Raw genomic sequence first — 16,574 nt, 5'->3', positions numbered from 1 at the left:
CACTTGGCTGTTGTAAATAATGCTGCTATGAACATTGTGGTGCATAGGTTCTTTTGAATTGGTGTTTCAGGGTTCTTAGGGTATAATCCCAGCAGTGGATTGCTGGGTCAAAAGGCAGTTTGATTTTTAGTTTTTTGAGGAAATTCCATACTGTTTTCCACAGTGGCTGCACCAGCCTACATTCCCACTAACAGTGCACTAGGATTCACTTTTCTCCACAACTTTGCCAGCACTTAATTTTTGTTGATTTGCTTAGGATGGCCATTCTGACTGGTGTGAAGTGGTATCTCATTGTAGTTTTAATTTCCATCTCTCTGATGGCTAGTGACATAGAGCATCTTTTCATATGTCTATGGGCCCTCCATATGTCCTCCTTGGAGAAATGTCTGTTCAGGTCCTTAGCCCAATTTTTAATTGGATTGTTTGTCTTCCGGGAGCGGAATTGTGTGAGTTCATCATAGATTTTGGAGAACAAACCCTTGTATGAGATATCACTGGCAATTATGTTCTCCCATAAAAGGTTCTCTTTTCATTTTGATGATGGTTTCTTTAGCTATGCAGAAGCTTTTTAATTTGATGTAGTCCTATTTGTTTCTTCTTTCACTTATATCCCTTGCTCTAAGGTACATATCAGTGAAAATAAAGCTAGGTGGGATATCTGAAATTTTCCTGCCTACCTTCTCCTGGAAGACTTATGATGTCACAACTTATATTTAAGTCTTTTATCCATCTTTAGTTTATTTTTGTGTATGGTGTAAGTTGGTGGTTGAGTTTCATTTTTTTGCATGTACCAGTCCAGATCTCCCAAAACCATTTGTTGAAGACGCTATTTTTACTCCATTTTATGCTCCTGCCCCCTTTGTTGACTATTAATTGACTGTAGAGACATGGTTTTATTTCTGGGCTCTCTATTCTGTCCCATTGATCTGTGTGTCTGTTCTTCTGCCAGTACCAGACTGTTTTAATTATAGTGGCCTTGTAATATAATTTGATATCAGGTATTGTGATCCCTCCTACTCTGTTCTTCTTTCTCAAAACTGCTGCAGCTACTCAGGGTCATTTATAGTTCCATATAAATTTTTGAAATATTTGTTCTATATCTGTGAAATATGTCATTGGTATTTTAATAGGGATTGTGTTGAATCTATAAATTGCTTTGGGTAGTATGGACATTTTGGTATGTTAATTCTTCCAGTCCATGAACATGGTATATGCTTCCATTTATCTGTGTCTTCCTTAATTTCCTTCTTCAGTGTTGTGTAGTTTTCCGAGCACAGGTCTTTTACTTCCTTGGTTACGTTTATACCTAGGTACTTTATTTTTCTTGTTGCTATAGTAAATGGGATTTTTTCCCTTAATTTCTGTTTCTGATATTTCATTGTTGGTGTACAAAAATGCCTTCAGTTTCTGAATATTGACTTTGTATCCCACTGTTTTGCCAAATACACTTATTAGGTCGAGTAGTATTTTGGTGGAGTCTTATAGGGTTTTCTATGTACACTATCATGTCATCTGCAAACAATAACAGTGTTACTTCCTCCTTTCCAGTTTGGATGCCTTTTATTTCTTTTTATTTTCTTATCATTGTGGCCAGAACTTCCAATACTATGTTGAATAGAAGTGGTGGAAGCGGACGTGCTTGTCTTGTTCCTCATCTTAGGGGGAAAGCTTTTAGTTTTTCCCCATTGAGTATGATGTTGACTGTAGGTTTCTCATATATGGCCTTTATTTTGTGAAGGTATGCTCCCTCTACTCCCACTTTGCTGAATGTTTTTATCATAAATGGGTGCGGTATTTTATCAAATGCTTTTTCAGCATCTATTGATATGATCATGTGATTTGTGCCTTTTGTTTATGCGATGTATTACATTTATTGCGAATATTGTACCATCCTTGCCTCCCTGGAATGAATCCCACTTGATCATGGTGTATGATCTTTTTAATGTATTGCTGGATGCAGTTTGCCAATATTTTGTTGAGGATTTTAGTGTCTGTGTTTATCAGTGGTGTTGGCCTGTAGCTTTCTTTCTTTGTTGTGTCTGTATCTGGTTTTGGGGTTAGGATGATGCAAGCCTCATGAAAAGAGCTTGGGAGTCTTCCCTCTTCTTGGATTTTTTGGAATAGTTTGAGAAGAATAGGGGTTAGCTCTTCCTTAAATGTTTTATAAAATTCTCCTATGAGGCTGTCCATTCCAGGGCTTTTGTGTGCTGGGAGTTTTTAATTACTGCTTCAATTTCACTAGCTGTTACTGGTCTTTTGAGGCTTTCTCCTGTTGATTCGGTTTTGGAAGATTATATGTTTTTAGGAATTTATCCATTTCACCCAGGTTTTCAAAGTCTTTGGCATACAGTTTTTTGTAGTAATTTCTTAAAATCGTTAGTATTTCTGTGGTATTGAAAAGAGTGACCAGGAAGATTAATAGAAACTTTGAAATTCACAGTTTGATTTAAATGTTAGCTATTATTATTTTTAGCTGTCATTATCAAGCATTTATTTATGTGTTCCAAATATGGGTAAACACTTCAGTATATTAACACATTTAATCTTTATAATAACTTAAAAGGTTAGCTACATATCACTGCAGAATATAGATTTCCTTGTTAAGTTGTAGTTCTGTTTCCTCTGTTACAGTGAATATTTTCTAGCAATTCTATAATGCAAAAAAACTCTTAAGTACTACTTGCAAATGGATCAAACTCTATTGCTGTAGGGTTTTTGGTGGGGTTTTTTTGGAGGGGGGATAGTTTAATCCTTTATAAAAAGTGGTAATCTTGAGAATATTTAATAAATTCATATCATCGTAAAATGGGACCTTACTTTTATAGTAGAAAAAAAGTTTGCATAAAACAAGGAATAAGTAACATAAATCATGTTTTATCCAAAAATTAAGATTTTGGGTACTCTTTGTTTCCAAGAATGGAAAAATTTTCAACATCAGCTATTCACCAATATACTTAATTATCATATATATTTTTAGGAAATTTTACTTTTCATCTGCCATTTTAGCATTGCTGGAAGTCTTATCACCCTCCATCTGGAGAGAACACTAGTCAAAAGAGAGGAACTAAAATTTTAATCATATATATATGTATATATATATGATGATATAGATATATAGGTATATATATGTGGGGGAACTCCTCTTGCCACCTTTTATATTTTTAAAAACTTTTTTATTTCTCTCACCTTCTTGTATGCACTATTAAGTTTTCTCCTTACTTGTATGAAATGAGTTGCTCATTCCCTGATAGATGCGTCTGGAAAATAGCTCTTCTACTAAATCTTATTGCAGCTTGAAATAGCCATTTTGTTAGAGACAGGGCTAGGGAGAGTCTCACCAGCGCCAGGAAAAGAGAGAAGCCAAATCCATCTGGCTTCTGATGACCTCCTTTGGTCATCCTAAAATATTTTTAGGAAGCGTTACTATGGACTAACACTTGTACTGGCCTAGATACTCTTGGTTTAAGAAATTATTGGAAGAACCTTCTGTTTCTTAGGATTCTGGTCCTGGCCACCTAACAGCAGAATGTACTATAGCCCCAGGCCAACATAGGTCCTTTTTGCAAGCTGTTTATTAGGTATACATTCTAAAATTTTAATACTGTTTCTAATGTCAAGTATTTCAGGTGCTATAATTTTCTAATGTTGTTATGAAATGTGTAAGATTTGGTTAGGCAGAGTCTTGTGCCTGTAGAATACTTTACACAGTATTCATTGGGTTTGCAAAATGCATAGTTAAATGAATGTAATTATTTTAATGTCAAATTTATTTTTCTGTTTTTTAAATGTCCACTAGAAATTGGGGGTTACATGTTCTTGTATTGTTTTATAGCTCTAAAAAAATCTTTCTAATGAGTTCTGATAAAAATTGTTACCATTAAAGTAATTTCCAGTAGTAATCATGAATTCAAATATGAGCCCTGAGGTGTATCATGTGACTGAGAATGGAAAAATGTCTTCGAACACTAGATGTTTAACCTGAAGTCACAGTTTAGTTAGAAATGAACCCCGCTTGGCTTTGTATTCAGGATACCAACAGTAATCTTACTGTTGCACACTAAGAAAGTATGAACTTCCCAATAGAATGCTGACCTCAGAAAGGCTGAAAAGTTTTGATTCTATTTAATATGCCACATTTATCTTAAAATAATTCTCATGTGTAATAACATAATGGTTATAAATGTAAAAATTATATATTGAATTGAAAAACATCTGATAATGTGAAATTTATGAAGAAGGAAAATGTTTAGATTGGGTTTCTGTTTTCTAACTCCTAAACTTGCATTCACTTATTTGACTATGTTTCCTATGTTCTACAATCAAACTATAGCTATTATAAAGCTCCATTTTATTCTCTGATATTCTGGACTATAGTAGCACATCAAATAAAGAGGATCAGTAAAGTTCAGTTAACTATAGCGAATGTATACTATAGTGAAATTGGTCAAAGCAGATGGAATGGTAAATCTGGTAAGAAATAAACTGAGTTTTCAAAATTGTGTAAACCTGACTTAAGGTAAGTGTCTTGACCTCCCTTACTCTCAGTTTTCCCATCTATGAAGTTGGAAACTTGGTCTAGAGGATCACTAAAGTCCCTGTCAACTCCAAAGTTCCATAATAATACCAGGTAATACAGTCATCTCTCAGTATCCATGAGGCACTGGCCACAGGACTCCCCCGTCCTGCTGCCGCCGTACCAAAATCTGCAGATGCTCAAGGCCCTTACATAAAATGGTGAATATTTGCATGCAATGCACATCCTCTTTTAAGTCATCTCTAGATTACTTCCAATGCTGAATACACTGTAAATGCAAAGTGTAAATAGTTGTTATACTGTATTGTTTAGGGAATAGTGACAAGAACAAAAAGTCTGTACATGTTCAGTACAGACATAACCACCATAAGCCTAACTCCATAGTACATGTCAGCACAACATTTCCTTCCCAAATATTTTTTTTTATCACAATTGGTTGAATCCACAGATGTAGAACCCGTGGATGGAGAGGGATGACTGTACATTTACTTTCTTTATTACAAATGGTCCAGAAAACTAGAATTTGTTCAGTTAGTGCCTGCCTCACCCTGCTTGGACATTGGTGTGGTTGAATATTTCAGCTTTGTTTCTTCTGTCTTCATACGCTGCACATAATGGACATCGGTAGACCTTTTGGGAGAGGGTGAGTAAAGCTTTATTTTAAACTTCTGTTTTGAGGGACTTCTGTATCTTAATAACTGTCCTCATTCTGATCACTTGGAGTCTGGTATATTTTCCGTCCTCTCCTTTCCTTCTCTTCCATTCGTTGTCCGTCTCTGGCGCAACGTAGATTCTTTGGCTGCACTTTCCTCTGCTCCCTCTGAAGCACAGATTTCAGACCCTTTTGCACCAGAACCTACCCCTCCTACTACAACTGCTGAAATTGCAACTGCTTCAGCTTCTGCCTCAACCACTACCACTGTCACCGCTGTCACTGCTGAAGTGGATCTCTTTGGAGGTTAGTCAGTCACGTCACTGTTCTTTCATTTTCCTTCTAGAGCTGCTGAAATTACCTCAGAGTTCAGGTATTTGAAAGTTTGCACATTGTATCGCAGCATGTCAGAGTGCTTAAATATTTTCAAATGTTTATTCATGTATATTTATCTTAGCTCAATTTGTCCACTTTATCTTCACTTAATTTTAGTGGTTTTAGAGCAGAGGTTGATTCTCCATTTCTTAAAATCTAGGATTTCCGTTGCTACTTAAACCCTTGTCCCCTATGTGTTCCCATCCCGCGGTATCTCTGTGAGTGGTACCAGACCACGCCATCATATTTAGGTTTGGCCGTTAGGCCTGAGTCAGACTAGCAGAGAGAAAAATATTTGGGGAATATGGAAGGGGAAATTCTGGCTTAGCTTAGTTCTTAAGATTTAGGACATCTGAGAAAGTTCACATTTGGAGGTCTCTGAAGACCATTTAGGGATCTGCCCATTTTTGAAACATTAAGCTTATTCTGTTTAAGCAAAAACTTGGATCGTCTTTGGCTTTGGGATTTTGAGAGATCATTTGAATCAGCACTTGAAATAGATTGAAAACAGGTTTAGGTGAGACTTTGAAATGATTGAAAATATGCTTTCCATGCAAATGTAAATTCTGAAACAGTCAATTTACAGCTGTGGGCTTGAGTCAGATATCCTAGACTCTGCCAGTATAGTATGCCCAGACCTGCTGAGCCGTCTGAAGCCAGATTATTTATATATTCTCATCTGTGTGGTGCTAATGTCCAAACCTGGAGAATCGCTCATATCAAAGATATGCATCGAGTAGTGTTATAGTCATCATAGTTTAGTGTTTCTTCACTGCAGCATGACATCTTTCCCAGAACATTTTGAGAATATGGTAAAGAAATTGGAGGAAACAAATGATGGGGAGGGAGGAGGAATTTGGCGGGCTCCGGTGGAATTCACATGCTCCCCTGGGCACTTACACTTCTCACAGTCTCACATGCCACTGCGCCATAAGCCGCGCATCAGGCTCTGAGGTTGCCAACGTTTGTCTAGGACGGAGAACACTCTCCGAGACACAGCATCATTGTCACTTTTTCGGAAAAGGAATTTGCACTTCCATTCCTATAGGAGAAGCCTGTTTTTTAAAAAGGGTGAGGGGTTTGCAGGCTCTTGAATAATTTAAATAATTATGTAATTATTAATAATAATAATTTGAATAATTATAAAGCATCATCTACTAGAGAAAGTTTTTTAGTTATGCTTCTATAAATTTTGAGACCAAAAGTTTGTTTTAGCTTAAACACAGAAAATTAACTGTTTCACACTCTCCATTTTTGGGGGGGGATTTTGCCCCCATTATTGATGTTGGGAATGGTGGTTTCTCATAGGCTTCTGTTAACAGAAAAACTTCAAGGAAAATGAAGACCAGATAGATAACAATTTGGTGTTTAAATATTGCTATGCCTTCAGGTATTGAGATTTTGTTTTTCACTGTGTATGCACTGAGCTATTGGCCTCTAGGAAATCAACTCCATCTTGCTCCCCTGTGGCTCTCTAGAGTAATAAGGCTAAAGATAATTCTCTGAAATAATCTAAGTGTCATTTTGCTGTTTGTATGGGTCATTTCTTCTGCTTTAAGTACATTTGTTAAGCAGAGAAATATGTATGTTTGAAATATTTTACTACTGCCATTATTTCTACCCTATAATACAAATTTAAAGGACCAGTATAGATAGATAGATAGATAGATAGATAGATAGATAGATAGATAGATAGAAAGAAAGAAAATGAGTTCTGCAGAAAATCATACAACTTAATGCCAAAGAATGGGGCTTTCCTTATGATATCACTTATATCCTTTCTAGTCATCTGGCTAGTGGTTGGGTAAAGATTAGTACATCTGCAAATATCATCACAGTTATTTTTGTTGATCTGTATGGTTCTATAACACTGGCCTCTGACAGCTATAAAATCTCTATGCTTTATGTTGTAGGAGTCTATCTGTGTCACTAGTTTGCAGTTTTCAGTGATAGTCCCTAATTTCTTGCATGCTCTTTATTGATTCATAGGGAATCATTTAGAGATGAGATTTTGAATTAAATGAAGCTCTCTTTGGCCATGATGTGGGGCCATTTTTTAAGTATGTTGTATCTCTAAAATCGGGAAGTGGTGAATTCTTGAATAGTAAAGACACCAGTTATTTTGTTTACACAACTTTAAAACATGCCAATTTGAGGTTGTATGTAGCAAGTACAGCAGTATTAAGGAGGTTGCTTTAGAAATAAGTTTAAGAAAAAAAAGAAGTTTAAGAAATTTTAATTTCAGAAAAACAGCTAATTGTTTAATTTCATGGATATGAAATATTAAGAAATTAAAATTTTCTGTGTATTTTATTCCAAATTTGAAAAATGGGAAGTGTCTATTTTTTAAAATATTCAGATTATACCAACATAACATTTTAGTTATCTCAGTGTAAGTTTTTTTTTAAATTTCTCAGAAACATTTTTACTAAACACTGTTTAAAATTTTTAGTAAAACTTAAATATTTGATAAAACTAAAAGACAACAACCTTAAAAACATTCTGTTTTTATTTATGAAAGCCTCACTAGCAACATCACATTAGTTGGCGACCACACAGGGTTTTCCTAAGTGCTAGAATGCTACATTGATGCTAATTCCTTGGCACAAGCACCAGGGCACCCTTTCCACCATCTGTATCAGTTTGTGAGCCAGCCTTCTAGAGGGTGGCAGTTGTGTGAGTACAAAACCAAGTGGCCCGAAAACCAAGAAGCTTACCTACAAGCCTGACTTCATTTGTGCACGTTGGTTAACAAACTGACCTTAGGAGAAGGAAAGGAACCGGAACAGCGACTCTGGGGCTGTTGAGAATGACTGTAGCCTTTGTGCTGAGGATGTGATTTAAAGATGCTTATGTGGCTGGGGAAGATGAGGAGGGTAGTTCAGGCTGGGGAAAACAACAGCTGTTAGACATATTTAGAAAGGTAGTCCCATGATAAAGAAGTTCGAGAAAAAACTCTTCCTAGATTTGCTGGAAGATAAAAAAGACTAGTTTACGGCCATGGCAGAGAGAGGAGTTTGCTAGGGAAGGCGGGACTGAATCCACAGTTGTGGAACAGCAGAGACATGCATTTCCAGGAAATAGGGTTAAACCCGACAGGAAGGTAGACAGGGGCTAAAAATGGGTGATGAGGGAAAGAGAACTGCATTGGAAATAGCTTTGGTTTTCAATACTGGAAGAATAATGCTGCCATTGATCATGAAAGGGAGTTAGGTATTAAAAGAATTTTGAAAAAAGAAAAAAGAAAAAAAAAAGCAATGACATAATTTTCTTACCTCTTACAGTTCTGGGGGCAGACTGAGCTCGGCCAGACAGTGGCCAGGTAGCCTTTCTCATTCATCTCTCTGTCTCCTGGGCTGGGAAGATTTAGCAGCCAGGGAAGGAGCAGCTGGACTCCTGTCTTTAAGAGAAGTTTTGATGGGAGTAAATGAATTCAGCTTATAATATTTAGTTTTACCCAACAGGAGAAGTATAAAAGAGGATGTGTTGCTGACAGGAAAACAAACAAACAAAAACCACCTCTCCTGTGGATTGAGCTGTAAATGTGGGTTTCACCTACTTACACATAAGTGATAATTAAAAGAAACCAGCAGGCTACACCATGAATACTTATTTGACCCCTAGCACTGATATAACTACTGCTTATCCCATATTACAAGAGGAAATTGTATAGTGGGATGTGGCAGAGTTCACAGCAGTGCTGCACAGTGGTTTAAACACGCAAACCTCAATCAGACAATTCATGGCCACATCCGGACTCAGGCATTTGCTGGCTCTGTGGCCTTGGTCCGGTCATTCACGCTCTCCAGGCTTCCATTCTCTTTATCTACAAAGTGGAGGTGGTAGGGCCCACAGCACAAGATATGTAGGAATTAAATTTGATAATGCACATAAAATGTTTACACAGTGACTGGCACATAAATACTCAGTGAATAGTGACTGCTGTTACGGTTTCTACTATTCCCGTATTATTAGCCTCAGGTCCCGGTTTTATAGGAATAAAAGGAAAGAAAATAGACCTGGCTCATGGCAAAATCTTTTCAGCCCTCCCAACCTCCTCATACTTTTCTTGTCTTCTTTTGCCCCATCTCTTAGAGTTTTCATGTTGCTCTAAGCTCTCTGTTACAGCATCCTTAACATAGCATCTGGAGACATAGGCCTGCCCTATCTCCTGATATATTTTTCATACTCCATTATTATTTTTTGGCCTCTCCCCTCATTGACCTCAGCTCAGAACATGCATTCCCTCATTGTAGCTGAAAGAAGCAATCAGATCCAATAAATCTATAAAATATGAATAACTGATTGTCCCAATGTCCCTTCTAAGGATATTTATACGGATATTAAAAGACCTTTTAAGTTAAACGAGTCTCTAATTTGATATTCATTATTATACTTAATGCTGGGCCTCAAGGCACTACTGAAGTGTCCTTTGAAAGCAGGTCATTTTGGAGCATGCTGGGTTAAACTGAGAAACAACTGCCTTGACTGTAGGATTTCTTACAACCTAATATGCCACATAAATCTCTGAGAAAGGAGATGTACTGTGTAGCGAGTGTTTCCCCCAAGCATAAATTGACAATTCCTTTTAGTAGCCAGAGGAACAGTGTTCTAGGGAACCCTGGTAGTATTATGGCGGGTAGTACTTTATGAGGGGAAATCCAGCATGCAAGTGGCAGCTTCTTGGTGGGTGTTGATGCCCACTGTCCAGGAGTTTTTTCTAAGCAGGTCATATTTATGGTGGTTCTGTTCCTTTTGTGTTTTGGGATTATAGGATCTCTTTGAAAACTCCAGGATTTTTTTTTCTTTTTACCACAATTAACATCACTTGTTGGCAAAAAGCACATTGAGAACCATTTATACACATCAACGGCTTACAAATTGGGCATTTATAAACTGGGGCTGCCTGTATGTTAATGGATTTTCTATTCTAAGTAGTAATAACATATTCATAAAACATGAAACTATGTTTTAATCTTTTGAAAATAGGTCATTTTCCAAATTACTGGAGCAATATAATATTTTAAAACAACAATAACTTTAAGTCATAATAAAGACATGGTATCATCACCTAATTTTATTATCTCTTTATTTCTTTGAAACAATGCCTTGGTTGTATCTGAAAATGCTTTTCAAGTGTTACAAGGAACTCTTTTATGAATACTTTGTAAACCTTTTGTATTAACAGTACCACTTATGTGCTAGACTATAAAAAATTTTAAAACTAGAATTATTTGTTTACATTACCATCATATATTTCATTTTATTGGCATTAAAGAAAACATCCATGTTTGCTAGAAACCACTAGTCAGAGACATCATAGTAATGTAGTAAATAAGTATCACCTGGACATCAAGTTTAATGCCTTAAATGACATAATAAAGTTATTTTTTGTTTTAATTTTCACATCCATTAATTTCTAACGATACATAAAACATGCTTCTCAGAGCCCTTATACAATGAGAGTCTTGTTACCTTTTGGATCCTAATAGGCCTCACTGTATCGACACTGTACCACTTGCATGTAACTCACATGAAGGGGCGCAAAGAGTTGTTGTTTTGTGACCGCCAACAGTGCATGGGCCATAAAAATGCATTTTAAGAAGTTCATGTTGTATAAGGGAGCCTACTTCGCAATTTAACTTGGTTCTTTTACTATATTTTCTTCTCTTTTTATTCCTTTAATTTCTACTGTTTTAAAAACTGCACCCAAGATGCCTTTGCAGCTTCTCCTGGGGAGGCCCCTGCAGCATCCGAAGGGGCCGCCGCACCAGCCACCCCAACCCCTGTAGCCGCAGCACTTGATGCATGCTCAGGAAATGGTGGGTTTAAAGTCGCAAGCCCGTCTGTTGTTTTTCTGTCCTAATGTGAAGCTCCTGTAGTTAGATGGGGCCATATGTTTTTCTAATTTTAATTTCTTCTGAGTAAAAAGTGTCATTCATCGTAACTGAATAAATAATGCCGGCACTTAAAACATTAAGACAACGAAATGCATACTTATCAAAATTGACAATTTCTCAAGATTGACAATTTTTGTCAGTGCAAGTATGTGCTCTTAATGTTTTTTATTCTCTAATGCTATGCTGTAACTCTTTTGAAATACAGAGTTTAATTATATAGGCATGTTTTAATCAATTTTCAAAGCTACCAGATTGACCAGATCAAGTAAGGATTTGAAGAACAATAATCTCTGATGCTAGATTGTTAGGCTAATCTTACAGTGCATTGAAGCGTTTCAGTTTTCTTAACTTGTGGTACCTGCTAAATTTTCTTTTTCTCTTTAGAAAAACATCCTAGTCACTGACCCCTGCTGATAGGATACTAGTCCAGGGCAGCAGCCTAATGCATAGCTAGTGTGTAAATATCCATGTCAGGCATCTCTTACCCATAGTTATGATGCCAGTCTCTTGTCTCCTTCCTTACTGATGCTGTATGTGTCTCCACTTTCCTTTCCAAAAGACCCTTTTGCCCCATCTGAAGGTAGTGCAGAGGCTGCACCCGAGCTGGACCTCTTTGCAATGAAGCCACCTGAGACCAGTGTTCCTGTAGTTACCCCTACAGCTAGCACAGCCCCTCCGGTTCCCGCCACTGCTCCTTCTCCTGCTCCCGCCGTTGCAGCTGCCACTGCTGCTACTACCGCTGCCGCCACCGCCGCCGCCACCACCACTGCCACCACTTCCGCCGCCGCCACCACCACCACCACCACCACCGCTCCTCCTGCTCTAGATATCTTTGGTGGTAATTTTTTGTTGTTGTTGTTGACCTCTTTACGTCTGGTGGATTGAATGCTGGTACTTGCGATATACTGCATCCACAGCTACTACTGCATGAATACTGTGTAACTGAATGGTTCTCTGGAAACCATTTGCTGCTAATTTCCGAATTCTCCAGAGTATAATTCAGAACTGGCAAGTAATACTGTTTCAGGCTGGTTTGTCAAGATGAGTGAAGGCATGTGTGTTCTTGGTCTTAGATTTATTTGAGTCTGCTCCTGAAGTCGCTGCAGCGCCTAAGCCAGATGCTGCTCCTAGCATAGACCTGTTTGGTACAGGTAAAACCAAAGCCTCCCTTTTCTTCTGTTCGTTTTCCTAGACATTTTCATGATTAAGCTCTTTGTACCCCCCTGTGATAATGCATTTGTTAGATGTTTGACTTTGATTTCAGCTTTCTACTTACTTCTGCTTGGTTTTGGTTTGTTTCACTTTTGGAAGATGCTTTCTCCTCTCCACCGCAAGGGCCCTCTCCTGTGCCTGAGAGCTCTCTCACTGCTGACCTCTTATCCGGTGAGTCCTTTTGCCAAAGCCCAGCCTTCAGAGGTGTCTTGTGCGGTTTCTGTGCTGAAAGGTCCATATGAAAGTGTGCGGGGTTGTCCTGAGTTCATTTATACTCAAAAATCACGTTTTAAAATCTCTTCTTTGGCTCATCACCAACTGATGAAGGGTAATATTTCAAATCTAATGTGATGAAAAGGCAAACCTTTTTCTCTCCCTAAAACCTCTGACCTCAAGAAGTCAAATTTTATTTTCTTCTGGAAAGTGTGTTTTAATATCCATTGGCTTTTTTCTTAACTGTTAAGACTGCCTGTAGTCTTTCTGCCTGCTGTTAAATATGAAATCTTAAGAAGCCATTTGTCAAGGCTCATGGTTTCATTTTCCTTTGGGTGACATGCAATTCTTCCTGTTGTGTACTTCACTGCAGTGGATACATTTGCATCACCGTCTCCGGCAACAACTGCCTCTCCAGCAAAGGTGGATTCTTCAGGTGTGATAGACCTCTTTGGGGGTGCGTATCTCTCCTCCTTCAACACTTACAGAATCTTTTTTTCCTCAGGACAATTCATAGATCTTTTACTTCATTATTTTTTTGACCATGTGAAGTCACTTCCATCTCTTAAATGTGAACGTAAATTTTTAAGATCTTTTCCATTTCTTTGCCATCATCATTTTCATCCTCATCAGTTCATCATAATTTTCCATGCATGGCCTCACATCTCCACATCTCTGTGTTTTTAACTTTTTGTTCATCCTAATGTAGAATCTGCTCGTTGGAATTTCCCTCTGCTGTTCTTCCTTGGTGATCCTGATCTGTTGGCTAAATCAACGTTTCTAAGTTCTTAAAGGCAATATAAAAATTAACTAAATTCAGAACTGTAAACAAAGGAGCCAGTTAAAGTATAAGCGCTGGATGTCATACATTATTCTGTAGGGTTTATTTATATTGAGTTTAATGTTTTAAAATCTTCCCAGAGAATTGGAACATGTTTTTCTGATTTAAATGCATTTTCTTCTTGCTTTATATGTTATTTGAAGACAGGGGAGTATGCTGAATTGACTCGTGAACTACTACTCCTTTGGAGGACACACTTAAAGCCTTCTTTAGCAGTAAAGTTAGAAAGAAAAATTCAGGATTGAAGTGATTTCTTCATGAATGTCCATAATGTGTATGCTACTGGCTAAAATACCACCCTTAGCAAGTTAAGCCAACACCGAGTACTCTGTCCGCCATGACGAATAGGCTAAATGAGGAGTGCAAAGATGTTATAGTCTGACATTCAGAGGCTCAAAATTGTGGCACATAATACAGAATCTTGATATATGGGTACAAGAAGGCTGCTGCTGCTGCTACTTGAATTAAGTTTGTTAAAGTTTTTTTAAGTTTAATAAAGTTCTAAATGGGAAAATTGTATTACCTTTGGTCAAAATGCTTAACACTTTGATCCTGTTTTGATAGATGACAAGATTTAGTCCAAAAATTTCTTTAAAAAATTTCTCTTATTCTTACAAAGGTGTTAATTCTTAAATATTACAGAACTTTTTTTTAAAGAAAATACACTGATCAGAGCATAATTCAATTCACTCCATTATTTCACATATCCATAGGTGACTAGCTCACCATGCCAAGCTCCATATCTAAGCATTTATCTGCAAAAGAATTAAATTATTTACTGTACTTACCGTTTACACTCTTTTACTTTTTGCTGCGTAATGGATAATGGGTAGATGCATTTGGAACTAGTGCTTCTGAACCACAACCCGCACCTCAGGCTGCTGCTTCTAGTTCATCAGCATCGGCAGACCTACTAGCTGGTAATTAAATTAAAATAAAATGGTCTTTTGTGGAAGTTAAGTTTGGATATTTTTTTGTAGCAGTTAAGTAACAGATACTATATAAATTTTAAGGTGCATGTGTTCTTTCTCTATTGCAACATGAAATTAAAAAACAAGACATTACGTAATAGAATGTTATTTCCCAGGATTCTATGAAATTAGTATTTAAAATCACATTTGTATACAAGTCACCCCTGTGGCTCCATGGATGCTTCTAATCTTACTTTTAGTTAGCACATTTAGTTTGTTTACTAAAGAGGTAATATTCTTACGTTTGACAATTGATTCTATAACATATGAGTCACGCCAGGAAAAATTCTTATAAATCTACCATTGGGTTGAAGCTGCTGCCACCATTCTACCAAGCTGATCATTTTTCTATCTGAAAACCCCTGGCGTAATCCCAGTTCAGCAGGACTGTGTTGTGGAATAGATTGATACGAGATGTCTAGGCTTATTGCTTATTGCCAGGGTGGGATTTATAGAATCAAAGGAGACATTTCAAGGACTCAAAGACAGTAAAAGCTAACTGCCAGTCTTCCTTGGGGTCACAGCAAAGTGTGCTTAATGGTAGCCAGACCTAGAAATTATGATTTTTACAGGCAAAGCATGTTCCAATTGCAAGAGTGCAATCGCGAGTTTCAGGTTCAGGTTATCAGACTCAACAGGATGCTGCCCGTTTACCTCACTCCGACTTGACCTAGCAGGGTATGTGACAGGGAGCACAGCCACAGCATCACAGAGGTGTCAGATACTCGAATGCAACTCCCACTGCTCCCCACCCCAGCCATCAAAGGGATGTGTTCTTGCTGATGAGTTTGGCAAGGAGCTGGTGAGCATGTGGGGCCCATCAGCACAGGAAAGCCACCATGTCCAGAATCTCTCAGCTTAAATTCTCTGCTAGCCATGTAGCCTTGTGATAGGGTGAGTGACTGGCTCTCATTTTTCAGGGTAAGGAACAATCCTCACACCAGGCGTACCAGGCTAAGGAACTTTCATTCTTGGATTAGTAATGAGGAATGGCCTCATCAACCTTCAGAGTTATAGGACATTTGACATGAGGTCAAATATTTCTTCAAGAGACTCGCAGGGCTTATCACAAACCCACTCTCGACCTTTCCTTCCATCGATATTTCAAACGGGTTATATAATAATATTTCCCAGGGGTAATGGCATTCTTTGTGTCTTTCCCATCCATTCCTGCAAATGTGACACTCCCATTTGCCAAGTCCGCTTCATACCAGTGACTGCCAGCTGGTATTTTTCTGAATAATGAAGATTCGGGGTTCCACTCTGGACTTTGGAAATTGCAGATATGATAGGAGGCAGTGCACTTAACACAAACCACAACTGGTTGCTTGGCAAATACAAATAAACAAACAAACACAAAAAAATAAACAACTAGCTTGTTTGACTTTTCTCCTGGTCTAGATATTCTTTATAGCAGCTTCAAATTGGCCACAGACACTTTCAGGCTCTTGCTCAACCAATTATACTTAATTCAGATATTTAACTATAGCAGTGAGATTTTAACAGGCTGCAAAAGTAGCATAATTTTAAATGGCTACTTGGGGGAAATTACCTTGTCAATTTTAAAATGATATTATGGATTAGAAATTTTTACTTTGAAGTTACGGTTAAGATTGAAATGGTATGTTAAATCAAATGTTCTGGCTTTTTGCAGAATTCCGGTAAGTTTTTCTTCTTCTTTGGGTATTTTCTCCAAGTCACTGTAATTACTGGCAGGATATAAATATTATCCATATCTCAGATGGAGCCTGGCTAGAAACTTGAGAATTAAGTTTATAACAAATAAAGGGAAATATTATTTCATACGATGAAGAGTAAAGCTGTCAAACTCCTCTCAATATCTGTCAGCTGAAAATACAGATGGTTGAAGGATATA

General features: G+C 37.5%; 1 protein-coding gene across 1 annotated transcript in view; it reads left to right on the top strand.

The window, feature by feature from the left end:
- The window catches only part of SNAP91 (synaptosome associated protein 91), a 136,817-nt gene that overhangs the window by 90,406 nt on the left and 29,837 nt on the right, over positions 1-16,574 (top strand). Inside the window, exons 15-22 of the mRNA XM_054569671.1 lie at positions 5,163-5,177; positions 5,325-5,492; positions 11,276-11,383; positions 12,021-12,299; positions 12,535-12,612; positions 12,773-12,844; positions 13,260-13,343; positions 14,561-14,647. Of these exons, the coding sequence (XP_054425646.1) occupies positions 5,163-5,177; positions 5,325-5,492; positions 11,276-11,383; positions 12,021-12,299; positions 12,535-12,612; positions 12,773-12,844; positions 13,260-13,343; positions 14,561-14,647 (891 nt within the window). The remainder of the gene's footprint in view (positions 1-5,162; positions 5,178-5,324; positions 5,493-11,275; positions 11,384-12,020; positions 12,300-12,534; positions 12,613-12,772; positions 12,845-13,259; positions 13,344-14,560; positions 14,648-16,574) is intronic.

The sequence above is a fragment of the Pteronotus mesoamericanus genome, unplaced genomic scaffold (genome assembly GCF_021234165.1).
Source record: "Pteronotus mesoamericanus isolate MK-2021 breed Mesoamerican mustached bat unplaced genomic scaffold, CSHL_Meso_final contig_20, whole genome shotgun sequence".
NCBI classification, from domain to species: domain Eukaryota; kingdom Metazoa; phylum Chordata; class Mammalia; order Chiroptera; family Mormoopidae; genus Pteronotus; species Pteronotus mesoamericanus.
The sequence above is the reverse complement of the archived record's forward strand: the minus strand, read 5'-3'. Positions and strand labels throughout refer to the sequence as shown.